The sequence below is a fragment of the Equus quagga genome, chromosome 14 (genome assembly GCF_021613505.1).
Source record: "Equus quagga isolate Etosha38 chromosome 14, UCLA_HA_Equagga_1.0, whole genome shotgun sequence".
NCBI lineage: Eukaryota > Metazoa > Chordata > Mammalia > Perissodactyla > Equidae > Equus > Equus quagga.
In genome coordinates, this window is record NC_060280.1 from 30,783,899 (window position 1) to 30,802,329 (window position 18,431).

An 18,431-nucleotide genomic window follows, 5' to 3' on the forward strand; every position below is an offset into this window, starting at 1 on the left:
TCAGAACTCAGCTCTAGAGCTTACAACAGTCTAACTTCAAATAATATACCACTTCCCATACACTTAGAATAATATACTTCTTATTTCTTCTCTCTCATCCTTGTGCTACAGTTGTCATACTTTTTTTTGAAGAAGAAGATTACCTCTGAGCTTATGTCTATCGCCAATCCTCGTCTTTTTGCTGAGGAAGACTGACACTGAGCTAACATCCATGCCCATCTTCCTCTACTGTATATGTGGGATGCCTTCCACAGCATGGCTTGACAGGCACTGCCATGTCCTTACCCAGGATCCAAACTGGCGAACCCCGGGCTGCCAAAGCAGAACATGCGCACTTAACCACTGCGCCACTGGGCCGGCCCCAGTTGTCATACATTTTAATTCTATATATAATAAACCCCATATTGCATTGTTGTTATTTTTGCTGTAAGCAGTCAATTTTCTTTCAAAGAAATTGCAAAAAGAGGCGGAAAAGGAAGTCTTTTCTATCTACCAAGCTCATCGTGTACTTTTCCTGCTCTAGCCCTGGGATCAGCCATTCCTTCAAGGAGCCTTGATTCCTTTTAATGGAAACTAATAATTAGAAGCCAGAATCTGGGTGCTAGATATGGTCATTGCTGGGGGGGGCGGTGTGTGTGTGTATGCACCCGTCAGCTTACACAGACATTTATACACACACCTATTTAAATCTATATTTATTTCTATGTCTTGAAAACTATGGGTTCATACTGATATATCCAGTTTCAGCCAAACACTGCCAGTTAATTTTCTCCTTTCCCTTATTTGATAGTGAAAAACCTAGTTTCCATTATCTTTCATATACTTACTTATCTAAGTCCACCAGTGTGTAACCAGTCTGTCATTGTTCCTGCTGATGCCCCCACCTCCATGTGGATGCCTTCCTCACTGCACTCAGGCTCTGACATTCTGCAGACTCCTGCTTCACTCTACCTGAGTTCTGACACCTTGCCCATGTCACCCTTTTGTGTGGATGCCTATCTCACCCTGCTCAGCGCTTCACACCTGTACCAGGCTGTCCTCCCACCCAGAAGTCCTCTTCATCCAGTTTGGACTCGGGTACCACCCTAGCCACCCCTTCCCGTGGGCATCCTCCTCAAAATTTCAGACCCTATGCTAGGTGGTTCACACTCATGGAACCCTTTTTTATCCTACTTGGGCTTTAACTGCACACGTGGTGCAGTCCCCTTGTCCAGCAAGGACATCCTCCTTATCCTACTTGGACTCTGACTCCCATGCTAGACCAGTCTCTTTCGTGGGCTCTGACACCTCATGCTTGCCCATTCTTCTGCTTAGCCACCTAGTTTCGGTCCATCTTGCTTTGCACCACCTGTTGGCTTTAGTGCTGAATATTTTGGGAAGCAAAGGGCAAAAGGAAGAGGAGCTTTTTACTTGTTAAAACAAAAATAGCATTTATTATAGTTTGTAATGATGGATTGGTGTGATCATTTGATTGACTTCTCCTCTAATTTTGCTGAAGGTAGGGACTGTTTCATGGATACAGAATAGTTTTCCAAGGATCTAGCATAAAGTATGTGCTCAGTAAGTTTTTATGGACTGAATGAATATTCAGAGAGATTAAGTACTTTAATCAGATCATATAGCATTATGTGTTGAAGTCATGATTTTTAAAAATTATTTTATTTGTGTTCATAATAGTTTACATCAATGTGAGATTTCAGTTGTACATTATTTCTTGTCTGTCACCACATCAGTGCTCCCCTTCACCCCCTGTGCCCACCCCCAACCCTGCTTCCCCTGGTAACCACTGAACTGTTTGCTTTGTCCATGTGTTTGTTTATATTCTACATATGAGTGAAATCATCTGATGTTTGTCTTTCTCAGTCTGGCTTATATCGCTTAGCATAATTCCCTCCAGGTCCATCCATGTTCATGCAAACAGGATGTTTTTATCTTTTTTTATGGCTGAGTAGTATTCCATTGTATCTATATACCACATCTTTATCCACTCATCAGTCAATGGGCACTTGGATTGTTTCCATGTCTTGGCTATTGTAAATAGTGCTGTAATGAACATAGGGGTATATATATGTTACTTTGGGTTGTTGATTTCAAGTTGTTTGGGTAGATACCCAGTAGTGGGATAGGTGGGTCATATGGTATTTCTATTTTTAGTTTTTTGAGGAATCTCTGCTGTTTTCCATGGTGGCTGCTCCAGTTTACATTCCCATCAACAGTGTATGAGAGTTCCCTTTTCTGCACACCCTCTCCAACATTTGTTATTTTTAGTCTTAGTGATTATAGCCATTTTAACAGGCGTATGGTGGTATGTTAGTGTAGTTTTGATTTGCATTTCCCTGATGATTAGTGATGTTGAACATCTTTTCATGTGTTGATTGGGCTGTTTGTTTTTTTCTTGTTCAGTTGTGTGAGTTTCTTATATATTACGGAGATTAACCCTTTGTTGATAGATGATTAGCAAATATTTTCTCCTGATTGGTGGGTTGTCTTTTTCTTTTTCTTTTCTTTTTCTTTTTTTTTTTTTTGAGGAAGATTAGCCCTGAGCTAAGTGCTGCCAGTCGTCCTCTTTTTGCTGAGGAAGACTGACACTGAGCTAACATCTGTGCTCATCTTCCTCTACTTTATATGTGGGAGACCTACCATAGCGTGATTTGACAAGTGGTGCCATGTCTGCACCCGGGATCCGAACCGGCAAACCCTGGGCCACCAAAGCAGAATGTGCGCACTTAACCGTGCGTCACCGGGCAGGCCCCTGGGTTGTCTTTTTCTTTTGATCTTAGTTTCTTTTGCCTTGCAGAAGCTCTTTAGTCTGATGAACTCACACTTGTTTATTTTTTCTTTTGTTTCCCTTATCTGAGAAGACATGGAATTCCAAAAGATTCTTATAAGTTCAATGTCAAAGAGTGTACAACTTTATATTATCTTCCAGGTGTTTTATGGTTTCAGGACTTATGTTCAAGTCTTTGATCCATTTTGAGTTTATTTTTGTGTATGATGTGAGGTAATGGTCTACTTTCGTTCTTTTGCATGTGGCTGTCCAGTTTTCCCAACACCATTTATTGAAGAGATTGTCTTTTCTCCGTTGTATGTTCTTGGCACCTTTGTTGAAGGTTAGCTGTCCGTTTATGTGCAGTTTTATTTCTGGGCTTTCAGTTCTGTTCCATTGATCTGTGTATCTGTTTTTGTACCAGTACCATGCTGTTTTAATCACTGTGGCTTTGTAGTACATTTTGAAGTCAGGGATTGTGATGCCTCCAGCTTTGTTCTTTTTTTCTCAGGATTGCTTTAACAATTTGGGGTCTTTGGTTGCCCCAAATGAATTTTAGGATTCTTCGTTCTATTTCCATGAAGAATGTCATTGGGATTCTGATTGGGATTGCATTGAATCTGCAGATTGCTTTGGGTTGTATGGACGTTTTAACTATGTTTCTTCTAATCCATGTGCATAGAATCTCTTTCCATCTCTTTATGTCATTATCTATTTCTTTCAATAATATCTTATAGTTTTCATTGTATAAGTCCTTCACCTCCTGAATTAAATTTATTCCTAGATACTTTATTCTTTTTGTTGCGATTGTGAAAGGAATTGTATTCTTGAGTTCTCTTTCTGTAAGTTCATTATTAGAGTACAGAAATGCAACCGATTTTTGTAGGTTGATTTTGTACTCTGCAACTTTATTGTAGTTGTTAATTATTTCTAATAGTTTTCTGATGGATTCTTTAGGGTTTTCTATATATAAGATCATGTCGTCTGCAAACAGTGAGAGTTTCACTTCTTCACTCCCTTTTTGGATTCCTTTTATTCCTTTCTCTTGCCTAATTGCTCTGGCCAAAACCTCCAGTACTATGTTGAATAAGAGTGGTGATAGTGGGCGTCCATGTCTTGTTCCTGTTCTCAGGGATAGCATTCAGTTTTTCCCCATTGAGTATGGTGTTGGCTGTGGATTTGTCTCATATAGCCTTTATTATGTTGAGGTAATTTCCTTCTATCCCCATTTTGTTAAGAGTTTTTATCATAAATGGCTGTTGGATCTTGTCAAATGCTTTCTCTGCATCTATTGAGGTGATCATGTGGTTTTCATTCCTCATTTTGTTAATGTGGTGTATCACGTTGATTTGTTTGCAGATGTTGAACCATCCCTGTGTCCCTGGTATAAATCCCACTTGATCATGATGTGTGATCTTTGTGAGGTGTTCCTGTATTTGGGTTGCCAATATTTTGTTGAGGATTTTTGCATCTGTGTTCATCAGTGATATTGGTCTGTAGTTTTCCTTTTTTGTGTTGTCCTTGTCAGGCTTTGGTATCAGAATGATGTTGGCCTCATATGTGTTAGGAAGCGTTCCATCTTCTCTAATTTTTTGGAATAGCTTGAGAAGCATAGGTATTAAATCCTCCCTAAAAGTTTGGTAGAATTCCCCAGGGACAGCGTCTGGTCCTGGACTTTTATTTTTTGTGATGCTTTTAATGACTGTCTCAATCTCTTTACCTGTGACTGGTCTATTCAAATTCTCTATTTTTTGTTGACTCAGCTTTGGGAGCTTGTTAAGAGTCTAAGAATTTATCCATTTCCTCTAGATTGTCCATTTTGTTGACATATAGTTTTTCGTAGTATTCTCTCATAATCTATTGTATTTCTGTGGTATCCATTGTTATTTTTCCTCTTTCATTTCTAATTTTATTTATCTGAGCCCCCTCTCTTTTTTTCTTTGTGAGTCTGGCTAGGGGTTTGTCAGTTTTGTTTACCTTCTCATAGAACCAGCTCTTTGTTTCATTGATCCTTTCTACTGCCTTTTTTGTTTCAATAGCATTTATTTCTGCTCTGATTTTTATTATTTCTCTCCTTCTGCTGATTTTGGGCTTTGTTTGTTCTTCTTTTTGTAATTCACTTAGGTGTAGTTTGAGATTACTTTTTTGGGATTTTTCTTATTTGTTAAGGGGAGCCTGTATTGCGATGACTTTTCCTCTTGATACAGCTTTTGCTGCATCCCATATGAGTTGGCATGGTATATTTTCATTTTAATTTGTCTCCAGATGTTTTTTGATTTCTCCTTTAATTTCTTTAATGATCCATTGTTTGTTCACTAGCATATTGTTTAGTCTCCACATCTTTGTCCCTTTGTCAGCTTTTTTCTTGTAATTAATTTCTAGCTTCATAGCATTGTGATCAGAAAAGATGCTTGTTATTATTTCAGTCTTTTTAAATTTATTGAGGCTTGCCCTGTTTTGCAACATATGGTCTATCCTTGAGAATGTTCTGTGAGCACTTTAGCAGAATGTGTATTCTGCTCTTTCTGGATGGAGTGTTCTGTATATGTCTAAGTCCAACTGGTCTAGGTTTTCATTTAATTCCACTGTTTCCTTGTTGACTTTCTGTCTGGAGGATCTATCCATTGATGTGAGTGGAGTGTTGAGGTCCCCTACCCTACTATTATTGTCTTATTATTAATAGCTTTTTTTAGGTTTGTTAATAGTTGCTTTATGTACTTTGGTGCTCCTGTGTTGGTGCATAGATATTTATAAGTGTTATTTCTTCCTGATGGAATGCCCCTTTGATCATTATATATTGCCCCTCTTTGTCTCTCTTTGCCTGTCTTATCTTGAAGTCCACTTTGTCTGATATAAGTATTGTGATACCTGCTTTCTTTGTTCGCCATTAGCTTTGAGTATCATCTTCCATCCCTTCACTCTGAGCCTGTGTTCGTCATTGGAGCCGAGATGTGTTTCCTGGAGGCAACATATCCTTTGGTGTTGTTCTTTAAGCCATCTTGCCGCTCTGTGTCTTTTTATTGGAGAATTCAGTCCATTTATGTTGAAGGTGATTATCGATACATGAGGGCTTAATGCTGCCATTTTATCATTTGTTTTCTGATTCTCCTGTATTTCTTTTGTTTCTCGTCCTGTGTATTTTGGTCTGCCAGTCAAGTTATGTAGTTTTTTATGTTGTATTTCTTTGTTTTCTCCTTATGTATTATTTGCGTCTCTGTTCTGCTTTTTTATTTAGTGGTTACCATGAGGTTTGTATTCAAAATCTCATGGATAAGATAGTCTCTTTTCTGATGGCCTCTTATTTCCTTAGAGTAAACCAATTCAGTCCCTTTCCTCTTCGCCTCCTAAGTTGTTTTTCTCACATATTATTCCATCTTGTGTTATGTCTTTCCAGTTAAAATGACAAGATTATCTGTGTTTTTGGTGTTTTCCGTCTCTTTGTCTTTAATGCTATACTTGAATATTTGCTGTTCTGCTCTGATTCTGTCTACCTATTTATCTCTTTATTCTGTGCTTTGTATCCCCTTTCTCTCCCCCACCCCTTTTTTTGGTCAGGTATGAGGGCCTTCTTGAGGATTTCTTGTAGTGGGGGGGGGGGGTCTCATGGCTATGAACTCCCTTAGTTTATATTTGTCTGGGAAAGTTTTTATTTTTCCATCATATCTGAAGGATATTTTCACTGGATAGAGTATTCTTGGCTGAAAGTTTTGTCCTTCAAAGATTTGAGTATGTCATTCCAGTCTCTCCTAGCCTGCAAGGTTTCTGCAGAGAAATCCGCTGAAAGCCTGATAGGGATTGTTTGTATGTTATTTTCTTCTGCTTTGCTGCCCTTAGTATTCTTTCTTTATCATTCAGTTTTGCCAGTTTTGCTACTATATGCCTTGCAGTAGGTCTTTTGTTACATTAACATATTTAGGAGATCTGTTAGCCACTTCCACATGGATTTCCAGCTCCTTCCCTAGGTTTGGGAAATTCTCTGCTATTATTTTTTTGAACAGGCCTTCTGCTTCATTCTCCTCCTCTTCTCTTTCTGGAATACCTATAATTCTTATGTTGCATTTCCTAATTGAGTGGGATATTTCTCGGAGACTTTCTTCACTTCTTTTTAGTCTTAGTTCTGTCTCCTCCTCTATCTGCAGCATTTCAACGTGTCTAGCTTTGATTATGCTGATACGCTCCTCTGTGGTGTCTGCTCAAGTATTCAGGGAATCCATATTTTGTTTTATTTCTTCCATTGTGTCTTTCATCTCTCATATTTCTGATTGATTCTTCTTTATACTTTAAATCTCTTTTGTGAAGTAGCTCCTGAACTCATTGAATGGTTTCTCTACATTCTCTTTTAACTCATTGAATTTTTTTATTATAGCTATTTTGATTTCATTGTCATTTAGATTACATATTTCTGTGTCCTCAGAACTGATGTGTGGATACTTGTCATTTTCTCTCTGGTCTGGAGATTTAATATAATGTTTGATATTGCTAGAGGGTGTGGCTCTGTTTTTACCATCCTGGTATTATTTGGTTGCAGTTACCGCCTATCACCACTGGGTGGGGGGGGCAAGAGGCATGTATTCTGAACCTCTGCCTTCCACTGAAATCCCAGGTGCTGGAGCCGGTGCTCGGTGAGTGGGGGGAGGGGCGTCTGCTCTCACTATCTGCTTTCCTGGTGTGTTGGATGCATAAGGTCACCCCCTGCGAAAGCTTTCACCCCAATAGCGAACTTCCCTCTAGGCTGCAAGGGCCCACTGGGGATCCTTGAGCTCCCACAAATGAACATCCCCTCACCCGTTCCTTCCCTCTCAGAGGCCTCCTGGAGTCCCAGATTGCAGTCTTTATGGGAAGGAGCAAAGTTTTCTCTTATCCCATTCCACCTCCTCCGAGGGGCCTCCAACATCTCCACCCTCTGTTGTATTGCTGCGTGGGTCTCTCCGACGTTTTTTGTGTTGTGTTGGACGTCCTCTGTTGGCGTATGGATGCCCTTTTCATTGTATGTTGGAGGGGAGAGATTACTGGGGAAGCTCACTCTGCCATGATGCTGACATTAGCTCCCTGAAGACATGATCTGAACACAATTCTCTGACTCTAAAGTCACCCTGACTGCTTTTACATCAGATAGTTTTCCTAATCAAAAGTATATGGAGAACATAGTTTAGTTAGGGAGTTACCCATGTACAAAATTTCCTCAGTTAATACTGGAGTTTATTATGGACGCAGAATAAAGGTTAAAGCTTCAATATGGCTAAGCAATAGAGCACACACATGTCTCCAAAATACTAGTATTCATGGAGGAATGGTAGGGGGATGTGTAAGTAATGTGAGTAAGCCCTCCAGGTGATTCTGACTACTCCTTTTGTCTCCTCTCAAAGTATTCTTCAATCTGCGATTTTACCTGATCCACACAGCAACCCTTAGAGACTTTTAGGGCAATGAAAATTCAAGAAATGGGGAAGCTGAGGCCCAGAGAGTCAGAGTGACTTCTCAAGGTTTCTTCTCCAACTTTATCATTCTCCAGACACATTTTACATAGCAGTGTGATATATTTTGAATTTTTCTGTAATGCAATGTAGTGGTGGGCCTATGGTGGAGGAAGGTGTATAGCCTAATAAGTTGATAACTAGGCTGTTTATTTATCAGTTTCTTTTCATTGTTTTAGCAGTGCTGAAAAAGTTGATATGGCCAGTTATATTCCTGGTTCTTTCTGTTAGGAATATTAGTTCATTTACAGGTAATAGTCCTGTTGAGTTGTTGATGAATTGTAAGAAGATTACTGATGAAAAATCTGGCAGATGGAAGAATTTCTCTCAAACTCTACATCTTTAGTGGAGGTTATTAGTACTTCTTATCTATGCATGCTAATATTAGCATTGCACTGGAAAGAAATGTCTTAAAACCTTAAATCATGAAGATTTTTTCCTGTGAGTATATTGAGTGTGCCCCTTTGTTAACGTTCCACATGCTAATTTAATGATCCAGGTAGAATTCTCAAGAAATGCCCTTAAGTTATAGATTATTGGAAATGAGCTATGGAAAAGCTATTTTGCCATGCTAAATAGTAGTTCAAAAGGTGAATGTTTCATTGGGAATTATTTTATGTAATGCTGTGTTAAAATTGGCTCATTAGAACTTGAAAAGTAATATTTGAAAAAATGTACTACAAATGAGATTCAAAATTTAGGTTGCTTTGTTCTTATATTATTCACATTGAGAACCTATATTTTCTAACAGAAAATCTGTTGAGAGACATGTATGAGAACATCCTGCCTGATACTTTTTCATTCTAACTTTTTTTTTCTGAGGAAGGTTGGCCCCGAGTTAACATCCACTGCCAATCCTCCTCGTTTTGCTGAGGAACATTGGCCCTGAGCTAACAACCGTGCCCATCTTCCTGTACTTTGTATGTGGGACACCTGCCACAGCGTGGCTGGACAAGCAGTGCGTAGGGCTGTGCCCAGGATCTGAAGTGGAGCGCACAAAGTTAACTGTTGTACCACCAGCCCGGCCCCTCATTCTAATTCTTCACCAAGGGAAAATCAGTTAGTTTTTTTGGGTGTGAGAGCAACGATGCCTCCCTTGCAAAGTTTGAAAACTAGATATCAAATATGTAAAATAGCACCCATTGTATCTGATACTTACTAGGTGCTTAATAAATCATAGTTTTTATTGATTTACCTAGTCTTTACACTGATATCTACTACAATAACCAGTAGTAACTTCAATTATGCTTTACTATTAAATTTTCTTTTTCCTAACTCTTTCACAGGTGTATCTACATCAGCAATCAAAATGGCATCAACTAGACTTCCTTCCCCCAAAAGCTTAGTGGGTGCCCCAACTCAGATTCTTGCACAGTTTCCTAAACAGCATCAGCAGTCTCCTAAGCAGCAGTTACATCCAGTGCAGCAACAGACACAGCAACAGGTGGCTCAGCCTTCTCCAGTATCTCATCAGCAACAGCCTCAGCAGTCTCCTTTGCCACCTGGTATCAAGCCTACCATTCAAATCAAACAGGAGTCAGGTAACTGGAAAATGTTTATAAGAAATGGGAATTCTTCCCCAATCACCAGTTCTCTGAAGACTGCTAATATAGATGGATTTACTTCTATATACAATTTCCTCAAGCACCAGCGTTTAAATTCGAAAATATATCTGCAACCTCCTGTTGGAAATACTTATATAAAGAGAATAGAGCTTGGGAATAGAAAAAGGGAGAAAAAGCAGCTTGCACAACAGGAAGTTTTTTCGGTGAACTCTCAGAAGAGAAAGGAAACTGATAAATACAAACTTAGATTTTGGAACTATATCCTGAGGCCCATTGGTGTTATGGGAAGTGGGCAGTGGAAAAATTAGTCTGAGGAGTCTTGTGTTAGAGGGCTGTATTATGAATTTAGCATAAAATTTGTTATGGAGAGAGATGCTAAGATTATAGAACATTGTGTACAATGAAGAAGTTTGTGGTTTATAAGAATAAGAATTTAGCAGTTATTGAAAGCATTTCTATCATAGAAGTAGGAGTCAATTATTCTAAGTTATTGAATCATAAAAGTATTGAATAGAAAGGTAGGTAGGATGGAAGTTCAGACACAGGGAAATTTAAAAAATACTTAATATCTTTAAGAAAAGAAAATGGATTTTTTTCCCTTCGATGAATCTGAACTTTAACGGTAGAACAGGAATTTAGAAGATACTGTCATTTTCAGTTTTGCCTTATTTTGTTTTTGATAAGAACATTTTATTATTTTTTTGAGAGATAATTGACGTATAACATTGTATGAGTTTTAAGTACACAACATAATGGTTTGATATATGTATATATTGCAAAATGATCACAGTAAGTCTAGTTAACAGCCATCACGACACAGTTGCAAATTTTTTTCTTGTGATGAGAACTTTTAATATTCACTCTCTTAGCAACTTTCAAATATACAATACAGTATTGTTAGTATATTTGAATAAATATATGTTGTTAATACAGTCACCATGCTGTATGTTACATCCCCAGGGCTTATTTACCTTATAACTGGAAGTTTGTACCTTTTGACCACCTTCACTCATTTCAGCCAGCCCCTCACTCCCTTCCTCTGGCACCCACCAGTTTGTTCTCTGTATCTGAGTTCAGGGTTTTTTTGATTTTTGTTTTTGTTTTGTTTTGTTAGATTCTACACATAAGTGAGATCATACAGTATTTGTCTTTCTCTGTCTGACTTATTTCATTTAGCATAATGCCCTCACAGTCTGTCCATGTCGTTGCAAGTGACAGGATTTCCTTCTTTTTTATGGCTGAATAATGTTCCCTTGTATGTATATACACCACATCATCTTTATCCATTTATCCATTGATGGACATTTGGGTTGTTTCCATGTCTTGGCTGTTGCAAATAGTGCTGCAGTGAACATAGGGTGCAGATATCTTTTGGAGAGAGTGTTTTTGTTTCCTTTGGATAAATACCCTGAAGTAGAATTGCTGGATCAGATGGTAGTTCCAGTGTTAATTTTTTGAGGAGCCTGCATACAGTTTTCCATAGTGGCTGCACCAATTTACATTCCCACCAACAGTGCACCTAGGTTCTCTTTTCTCCACATCCTTGCCAACACTTATTTCTTGTGTTTTTGATAATAGCCTTTCTGACAGGTGTGAGGTGATATCTCATTGTGCTTTTGATTTGCCTTTTCCTGATGATTAGTGGGATTAGTAATGTTGAGCACCTTTTCATGTACCTGTTGGCCATCTGTATGTCTTTGCAAAAGTGGCTATTCAGATCTCCTGCCTATTTTTAATTTGTTTGGTTTTTTCTATTGAGTTGTGTGGGTTTTTTGTATATTTTGGATATTAACCCCTTATCAGATAATTTGCAAATATTTTCTCTCATTCTGTCGATTGCCTTTTTATATTGATAGTTTCCTTTGCTAAGCAGAAGCTTTTTAGTTTGATATCGTCCCACTTGTTTATAATTGTTTTTGTTGCCTTTGCTTTTAGTGTCAAATACAAAAAATCATTGCCAAGACCTATGTCAAGGAGCTTGCCCTGTACGTTTTCTTCTGAGAGTTTTATGATCTCAGGTCTTATGTTCAAGTTTTTAATCCATTTTGAGTTAATTTTTGTGTATGGTATAAGATAGTGGTTTAGTTTAATTCTTTTGCTTGTCGCTGTCCAGTTTTCTGAACACCATTTATTGAAGAGACTGTCCTTTTCCCATTGTATATTCTTGATTCCTTTGACATAAGTTAATTGACCATATTCATGACTTTATTTCTGGGCTCTCTGTTCTGTTCTCTTGATCTAAGTGTCTGTTTTTGTGCCCAAACCATACTGTTTGATTACTATAGCTTTGTAACATAGTTTGAAATCAGGAAGTGTGATGCCTCCAGCTTTGTTCTTCTTTCTCAAGATTGCTTTGGCTATTTGGGGGTCTTCCGTGGTTCCATACAAATTTTAGGATTGTTTATTCTATTTTTGTGAAAAATACTATTGGAATTTTGATACGGATTGCACTGAATCTGTAGGTTGCTTTGGATAGTATGGACATTTTAACTATCTTAATTCTTCCAGTCCATGAGCATGGAGTATCTTTCCATTTCTTTGTATCTTCTTCACTTTCTTTCATGAGTGTCTTACAGTTTTCAGCATACAGGTCTTTAGCTCCATGGTTAAGTTTATTCCTAGGTATTTTATTTTCTTTATGCAATTGTAAATGAGATTGTTCTCTTAATTTCTCTTTCCGATAGTTTGTTATTAGTGTATAGAAATGCAACTGATTTGTGTATACTGGCTTTGTATCCTACAACTTTAACAGCTTTTTGGTGGAATCTTTAGAGTTTTCTATATATAATATCATGCAATCTGCAAGTAGAGACAGTTTTACTTCTTACTTTCTGATTTGGATTCCTTTGTTTCTTTTTCTTGCCTAATTACTCTTCCTAAGACTTCCAGTACTATTTTGAATAAAGGTGGTAAGAGTGGGCATCTTTGTCTTATTATGAAAACTGATTTTTAATTATTTCTTTGGAACAGTATGGGTTATACAAAAATCTATTATGGCTAATAAAGCCATATGATATTATATATTTATTATGTTGTTTGGATTCTGTTTTATTCCATCTAAAAATGCTTATAAAAACTTTTCTAGATTTACTCAAAACCTCAGTCCTCTAACCCTATTTTTCCTGTAAGTCTTAAGTTCCTCAATTGTAGAGTCTTACACCATCACTGCTTTCAGAAATCTAACCAACATAGTTAGGGGAGGAATTTGTTATTTAAAAAATCCTAATAATAGGGCTAGTTGTTCACTAACAGATTTTGATGAAGTCCAGTTTATCAGCTTTTCTTTTTATAGATTATGCTTTGGGTATCAAGTCAAAGAACTTTGCCTTGCTGTAGGTCCTCATGTTTTCCTTCTACTGTTTCTTTTTTCCTAAAAGTTTTAGAGTTTTATTTTTTACATATAAGTCCATGATCTGTTTTTTGCCTGTGGGTTCCTAATTGCTTTAGCACCATTTGTTGAAAAGGTTATCAAACTCCATTGAATTGCTTTGGCATCTTTGTTAGGAAATCAGTTTAGCATGTTTTTGTGGGTCTTATTTCTAGGTTCTCCATTTGTTCCATTGATCTATGTGTCTGTCTCTGTCAATACCACACTGTCTTGATGACTGTAGCTGTATAGTAAGATCTAACATTGGATAGAGTGATTCCTTCCACTTCATTCTTCTATTCCAAAATTATTTTAGCTGTTCTAGTTCTGTTGCCTTTCCATGTAAATTTAAGATTAAGCCTGTCTATATGTACTAAAACCATACTGGGATTTTCCTAGGAATTGCATTAAAACTATAGATTAGTTTGAGGAGAGTTAACATCTTGTTGAGTCCTCTAGTCCATGAACACAGTGTGTCTCTACATTTGTTTAGGTCTTCTTTGACTTCTTTCATCATTGTTTTACAGTTTTGAGGATACAAATCTTGCACACGTTTTGTTAGATTTACATCTAAGTATTTCATTTTCTTGGAGTGATTTTAAATGTAATTATGATTTTAATTTCAACTTTCACGTTTGTTGTTGATATACAGAAATGTGGTTGATCTTGTAGCCTTTGACCTTGATGAGCTAACTTATTAATAAGTTCCAGGAATATTTTCATAGATTCCTTGGGATTTTCAGTGTATACAATTGTGTCATCTATAAATAGGAACAGTTTTATTTCTTCTTTTTCTAATCTTTATGCCTTTTATTTTTTTCTTATGTTTTTAAATTGGCTAGAACTTCCAGTACTGTGTTGAATAAGAGTGAAGAGAGCAGACGTCCTTGCCTTGTTCTCAGTCTTAAGGAGCAAATATTCAATGTTTCATCATTAAGTATGATGTCAGCTGTTGGATTTTTGTAGATGCTTTTTTATAAAGTTAAGGAAGTTCCCCTCCATTCCTAGTTTCCTCAGAGTTTTTATCATGAATGGGTGTTGGATTTTGGCAAGCTGTTTTTTGTGTGTCAATTGATATGATCATGCTTTTCTTTTTAGTCTCTTGATATGCTGGATTATGTTGATTTTCTGCTGAACTAGCCTTGTTCATCTGAAATAAAATCCCACTTGGTCATGGTGTATAATTCTTTTTATACGTTTCTGGATTTGATTTGTTAACATTTTGTTGAGAATTTTTGTGTCTGTTTTCATGAGAGATATCAGTCTATAGTTTTCTTTTTTCTGTCCTATCTTTGTCTGATTTTGGTATCAGGGTACTGCTGGCTTCATAAAATGATTTTGGAAGTATTTCTTCCTTTTCTGTTTCCTGGAAGAGATTGTGTAAAATTGGTGTTAATTCTTTAAATGCTTGGTAGAATTCTCCAGTGAAGTCATATGGGCCTGGAGATTTATTTTATAGGGAACTTTTAAATTATGAATTTAGTTTCTTTAATGGTTATACGACTGTTCAGAGTATCTGTTTTATCTTTCTTGAATTTTGGTAATTTGTGGTTTTCAGGGAATTAGTTCAATTCTTCAAAGTTGTTGAATTTATGTGTGTAAAGTTGTTAGTTGTAATCTCTTATTATCCTTTTAATGACTGCAACATCTTTATTAATGTCCCCTGTTTCATTCCTGATATTGATGATTTGTCTCTTTTCTCTCTTTTTCTTTATCAGACTTGCTAGAGGTTTATCAATTTTATTGAGATTTTTAAGAACTATGCTTTTGTTTCATGGATCTTCTTAATCATTTTTCTGTTTTCACTTTTATTGTCTTATTTCCTTCCTTCAGCTTGCTTTGGGTTTACTTTGCTCTTCTAGTAAAATAGAGCAAATTGAGTTAGAAATTGAGTTAAAACATTTCCTCTTTTCTAAACATTTAGCATGTATATTTACATCCACATAAATAAATATGTCATAAATTCCTCTCAGCACTGCTATAGGTGCATCCTGCTTATTTTGATGTGTTATGTTTTCATTTTCATTCAAGTTTGTGTGCTTTTAAATTTCCTTTGAGACCACCGCTTTGACCCATGAATTACTTACAAGTGTGTTGCTGAACTTCAAGTGTTTGGAGATTTTTTCTGTGGTATTTCTGCTATTGATTTCTAGTTTGATTCCATTTGGTTGGAGAATGTGCTCTGTGTCATTTCAGTTACTTTAAATTTGTTGAGGTTCATTTTTTGGCTCAGAATATTTTCTACTTGGGTGAATGTTCCATGGCATTTGAAAAAATACCTGTTCTGCTGTTGTTGAGTGAAGTGTTTTATACACACACACACAGACACACACACACGTATAATTAGATCATATTAGTTGACTGTGTTGTTCAGTTCTCCAATATCCTTGTTGAATTTTCTATCTTGTAGTTCTGTCACTTGGTTAGAGTGTGATGTTGAAATTCTCAGCTATGATTGTTGGACTTTAATACCCCAAAATAGCTCTCAGTTTTTGCTTCATGTATTTTGAGGCATCTTTGTTTGGTGCATACCTATTTAGAAACATTGCGTCCTCCTGGTGGATTGGTCCTTTCTCTCATTATGTAGTGTCCCTATTTTTCTCTAATAATTTTCTTTGCTCTAAAGTCTACTAATGTTATTTATATAGCCACTCCTGTTTTCTTTTGATTACTATTTGTATAGTATATTTTTTCCCATCCTTTTACTTTCATTCTACCTATGTTTTTATATTTGGAGTGAGTTTTTAGACAGCATATAGTGTGGTTACATTTTTTAATCTACTCTGCCAATCTTTGTCTTTTAAATGATATATTTAGGTCATTTACGTTTAAGGTAATTATTGATATGGTAGAGCTTAAATGTACTGTTTTATTGCAGTCACATGCAGCTTAATGACATTGCGGATAACGACAGACCACATGTATTATGGTGGTCCTAAGATTAGTACCATATAACTTAGATGTGTAGTAGGCTCTACTATCTAGGTTTGTGAAAGTATGCTGTATGATATTCACACAAGGATGAAATCACATGACGATGAATTTCTCCAAACATATCCCTGTTGTTAAGTGACTATTGACTGTATTTTTCTTTTTGCTTCTTCTGTTTCTTTTTCCTCTGTTTTGTTTCTCTTTTCTTTCCTTCTTGTGGTTTTACTGGAAAAATTTGTAGTGTTTGCTCATGGTATTGTAATATACATGTGTAACTTATCATAGTCTGGACTTTTTCACTGCATATTACTCTATATTTGATAACTTTATCTTTCTAGTAAAGAAGGGAGATTTCAATATCTCTGATGTTTGTTTGCAGAAATTGGAAGTATTATATGTTATGTTCCAATTTCTAAGGTCTGTTTTGGTGAGATTTTTATTTGTGAATCAATTGTTTTATTTTATTTTACTTTTTGAATGGAGAATAATATCTTCCTCAAAAACTGAAAAGCATAAAAAGTTATACAGTGAATAAATCGTCCTCTATCTATCCAGTTCTCCCTAACCATTAAATAAAAGTCTTAGCTTCTTATGTGTTTTTACAGTGTCTGAATATACAAGCAAATTTAAATTCGAATTTTTACTCCTCTTCTCTTTTTACACTGATGTAGAAGGTAATACTTGCACCTTTCTTTTTTCACCCTCCCTTAACAGTGTTTCTTGGAGAGCTTTCTAATGCATTCAGTACATAAAATTAATTTGTCTCTGTATTCTACAGTGGATATGCCATAATTTATGTAACTCATCCCCTGTAAGGTTGTTTCCAATCTTCGGGTATTTTTCCCAAACAAAACTGCAGTAAACAAGACTGTACATAGTCATTTTGCATGTCTGTAAGTATATCTGTAGGATAAATTCCCAGGAGTGAGATTCCCAGGAGTATGTCAAAAGATAAAAGAATTTAAAATTTTGATACATATTGCCAGATTTTCTTCTTTAGGAATTTTTAATTTATACTCCAGTCAGTAATGTACTTCTGTCCAGTTTTCTCAGAGTGCTCTGTTCCCACCAGGATATTAGCCAACAATTGGATTTTTGCCAATCTGATGTGGGGGGACCATTATCTTGGTGTTGTTTTATTTTCGTTTGTCTTACTGAGAGTGAGTTTGAGCAACTCTATGTTTCAGAGCCCTTTGTATTTCATTTTTTGTGTACTCTGTGTGTTCATTGTCCATTCTTCTATGATCTTTTTCTGATCAGTTTCTAAGAATTCTTTATGTAGCAGGATAACTAACATTTTGTGTGTTTCATGATTTGCAGAGGTTCTCCTCCCAGTTTATTGTTTTCTGTTGAGTTTATTTATGGGGACTTCTGCTGTGCAGATCTTTTTTCTTTTTATATAGTTGAATTTATCAGTGTGGTCTTTATGCTTCTAGATTCTTAGTCATAGTTCACATTTTTCTCATTTAAGTCTTTTGGAATTTATCCTAATATGAGGCATGGATAATATAATGTATTGATAGTCATAGGGAAATTGGTTTGCAGTTTTCTTTGTGTGTGCAGTCTTCATCAGGCTTTAGTTTCAATGTTATGTGTCCTTCCAAGAAAGAATTGTGAAGTTTCCTTTTTTATAATGCCCTGTAATTTTTTTAAAAAGCAGCTTTATTGAGATGTAATTCACATACCATTATGATTAACCCATTTAAAGCGTACAATTCAATGATATTTAATATATTCACAGATATGTGCAGCCATCACTACAGTTGATTTTAGAACATTTTCATCACTTCCAAAAGAAACTGTTCCCTTTAGCTATCACTTTCTACTCCTCATGACAACTCTCCAGCCCTAAGCAACCACTCATCTACGTTCTGTCTCTAGATTTCTATATTCTGGATGTTCATGTGAGTAGAATCATATGATATGCACATGAGTCTAAAATTTTTGGCTTTTTATTCAGGGTCTTTTTAACTGGCTTCTTTCACTTAACAATGTTTTCAGGTTCATCCATGTTACAGCATGTATTAGTACTTCATTCCTTTTTATGGCCAAATAATATTTCACATTTTTGTCCCTTTGTTGATGTACATTTGGATTGTTTCCACCTGTGGATATAATGAATAATTCTTGTGGAAGACATTCGTGTAAGTATTTGAGTATTCAGTTCTCTTGTGTGTATACCTAGGAGTGGAATTGCTGAGTTATATAGTAACTCTATGTTTAATTGTTTGAGAAACCGCTAGACTGTTTTCCAAAATAGCTGTACCATTTTACCTTCTCACCAGTAGTGTATGATGGTTCCAGTTTCTCTGCATCCTTTCCAACAC

General features: G+C 36.3%; 1 protein-coding gene across 11 annotated transcripts in view; it reads left to right on the plus strand.

The window, feature by feature from the left end:
• The window catches only part of EMSY (EMSY transcriptional repressor, BRCA2 interacting), a 97,097-nt gene that overhangs the window by 35,686 nt on the left and 42,980 nt on the right, over positions 1-18,431 (plus strand). For 10 of the 11 annotated variants that reach the window (XM_046685785.1, XM_046685779.1, XM_046685783.1 and 7 more), the window contains one exon: positions 9,528-9,782. The exons of the other annotated variant lie outside the window; for it this stretch is intronic. In XM_046685785.1, the coding sequence (XP_046541741.1) occupies positions 9,528-9,782 (255 nt within the window). The remainder of the gene's footprint in view (positions 1-9,527; positions 9,783-18,431) is intronic. 11 annotated transcript variants of the gene reach the window in all.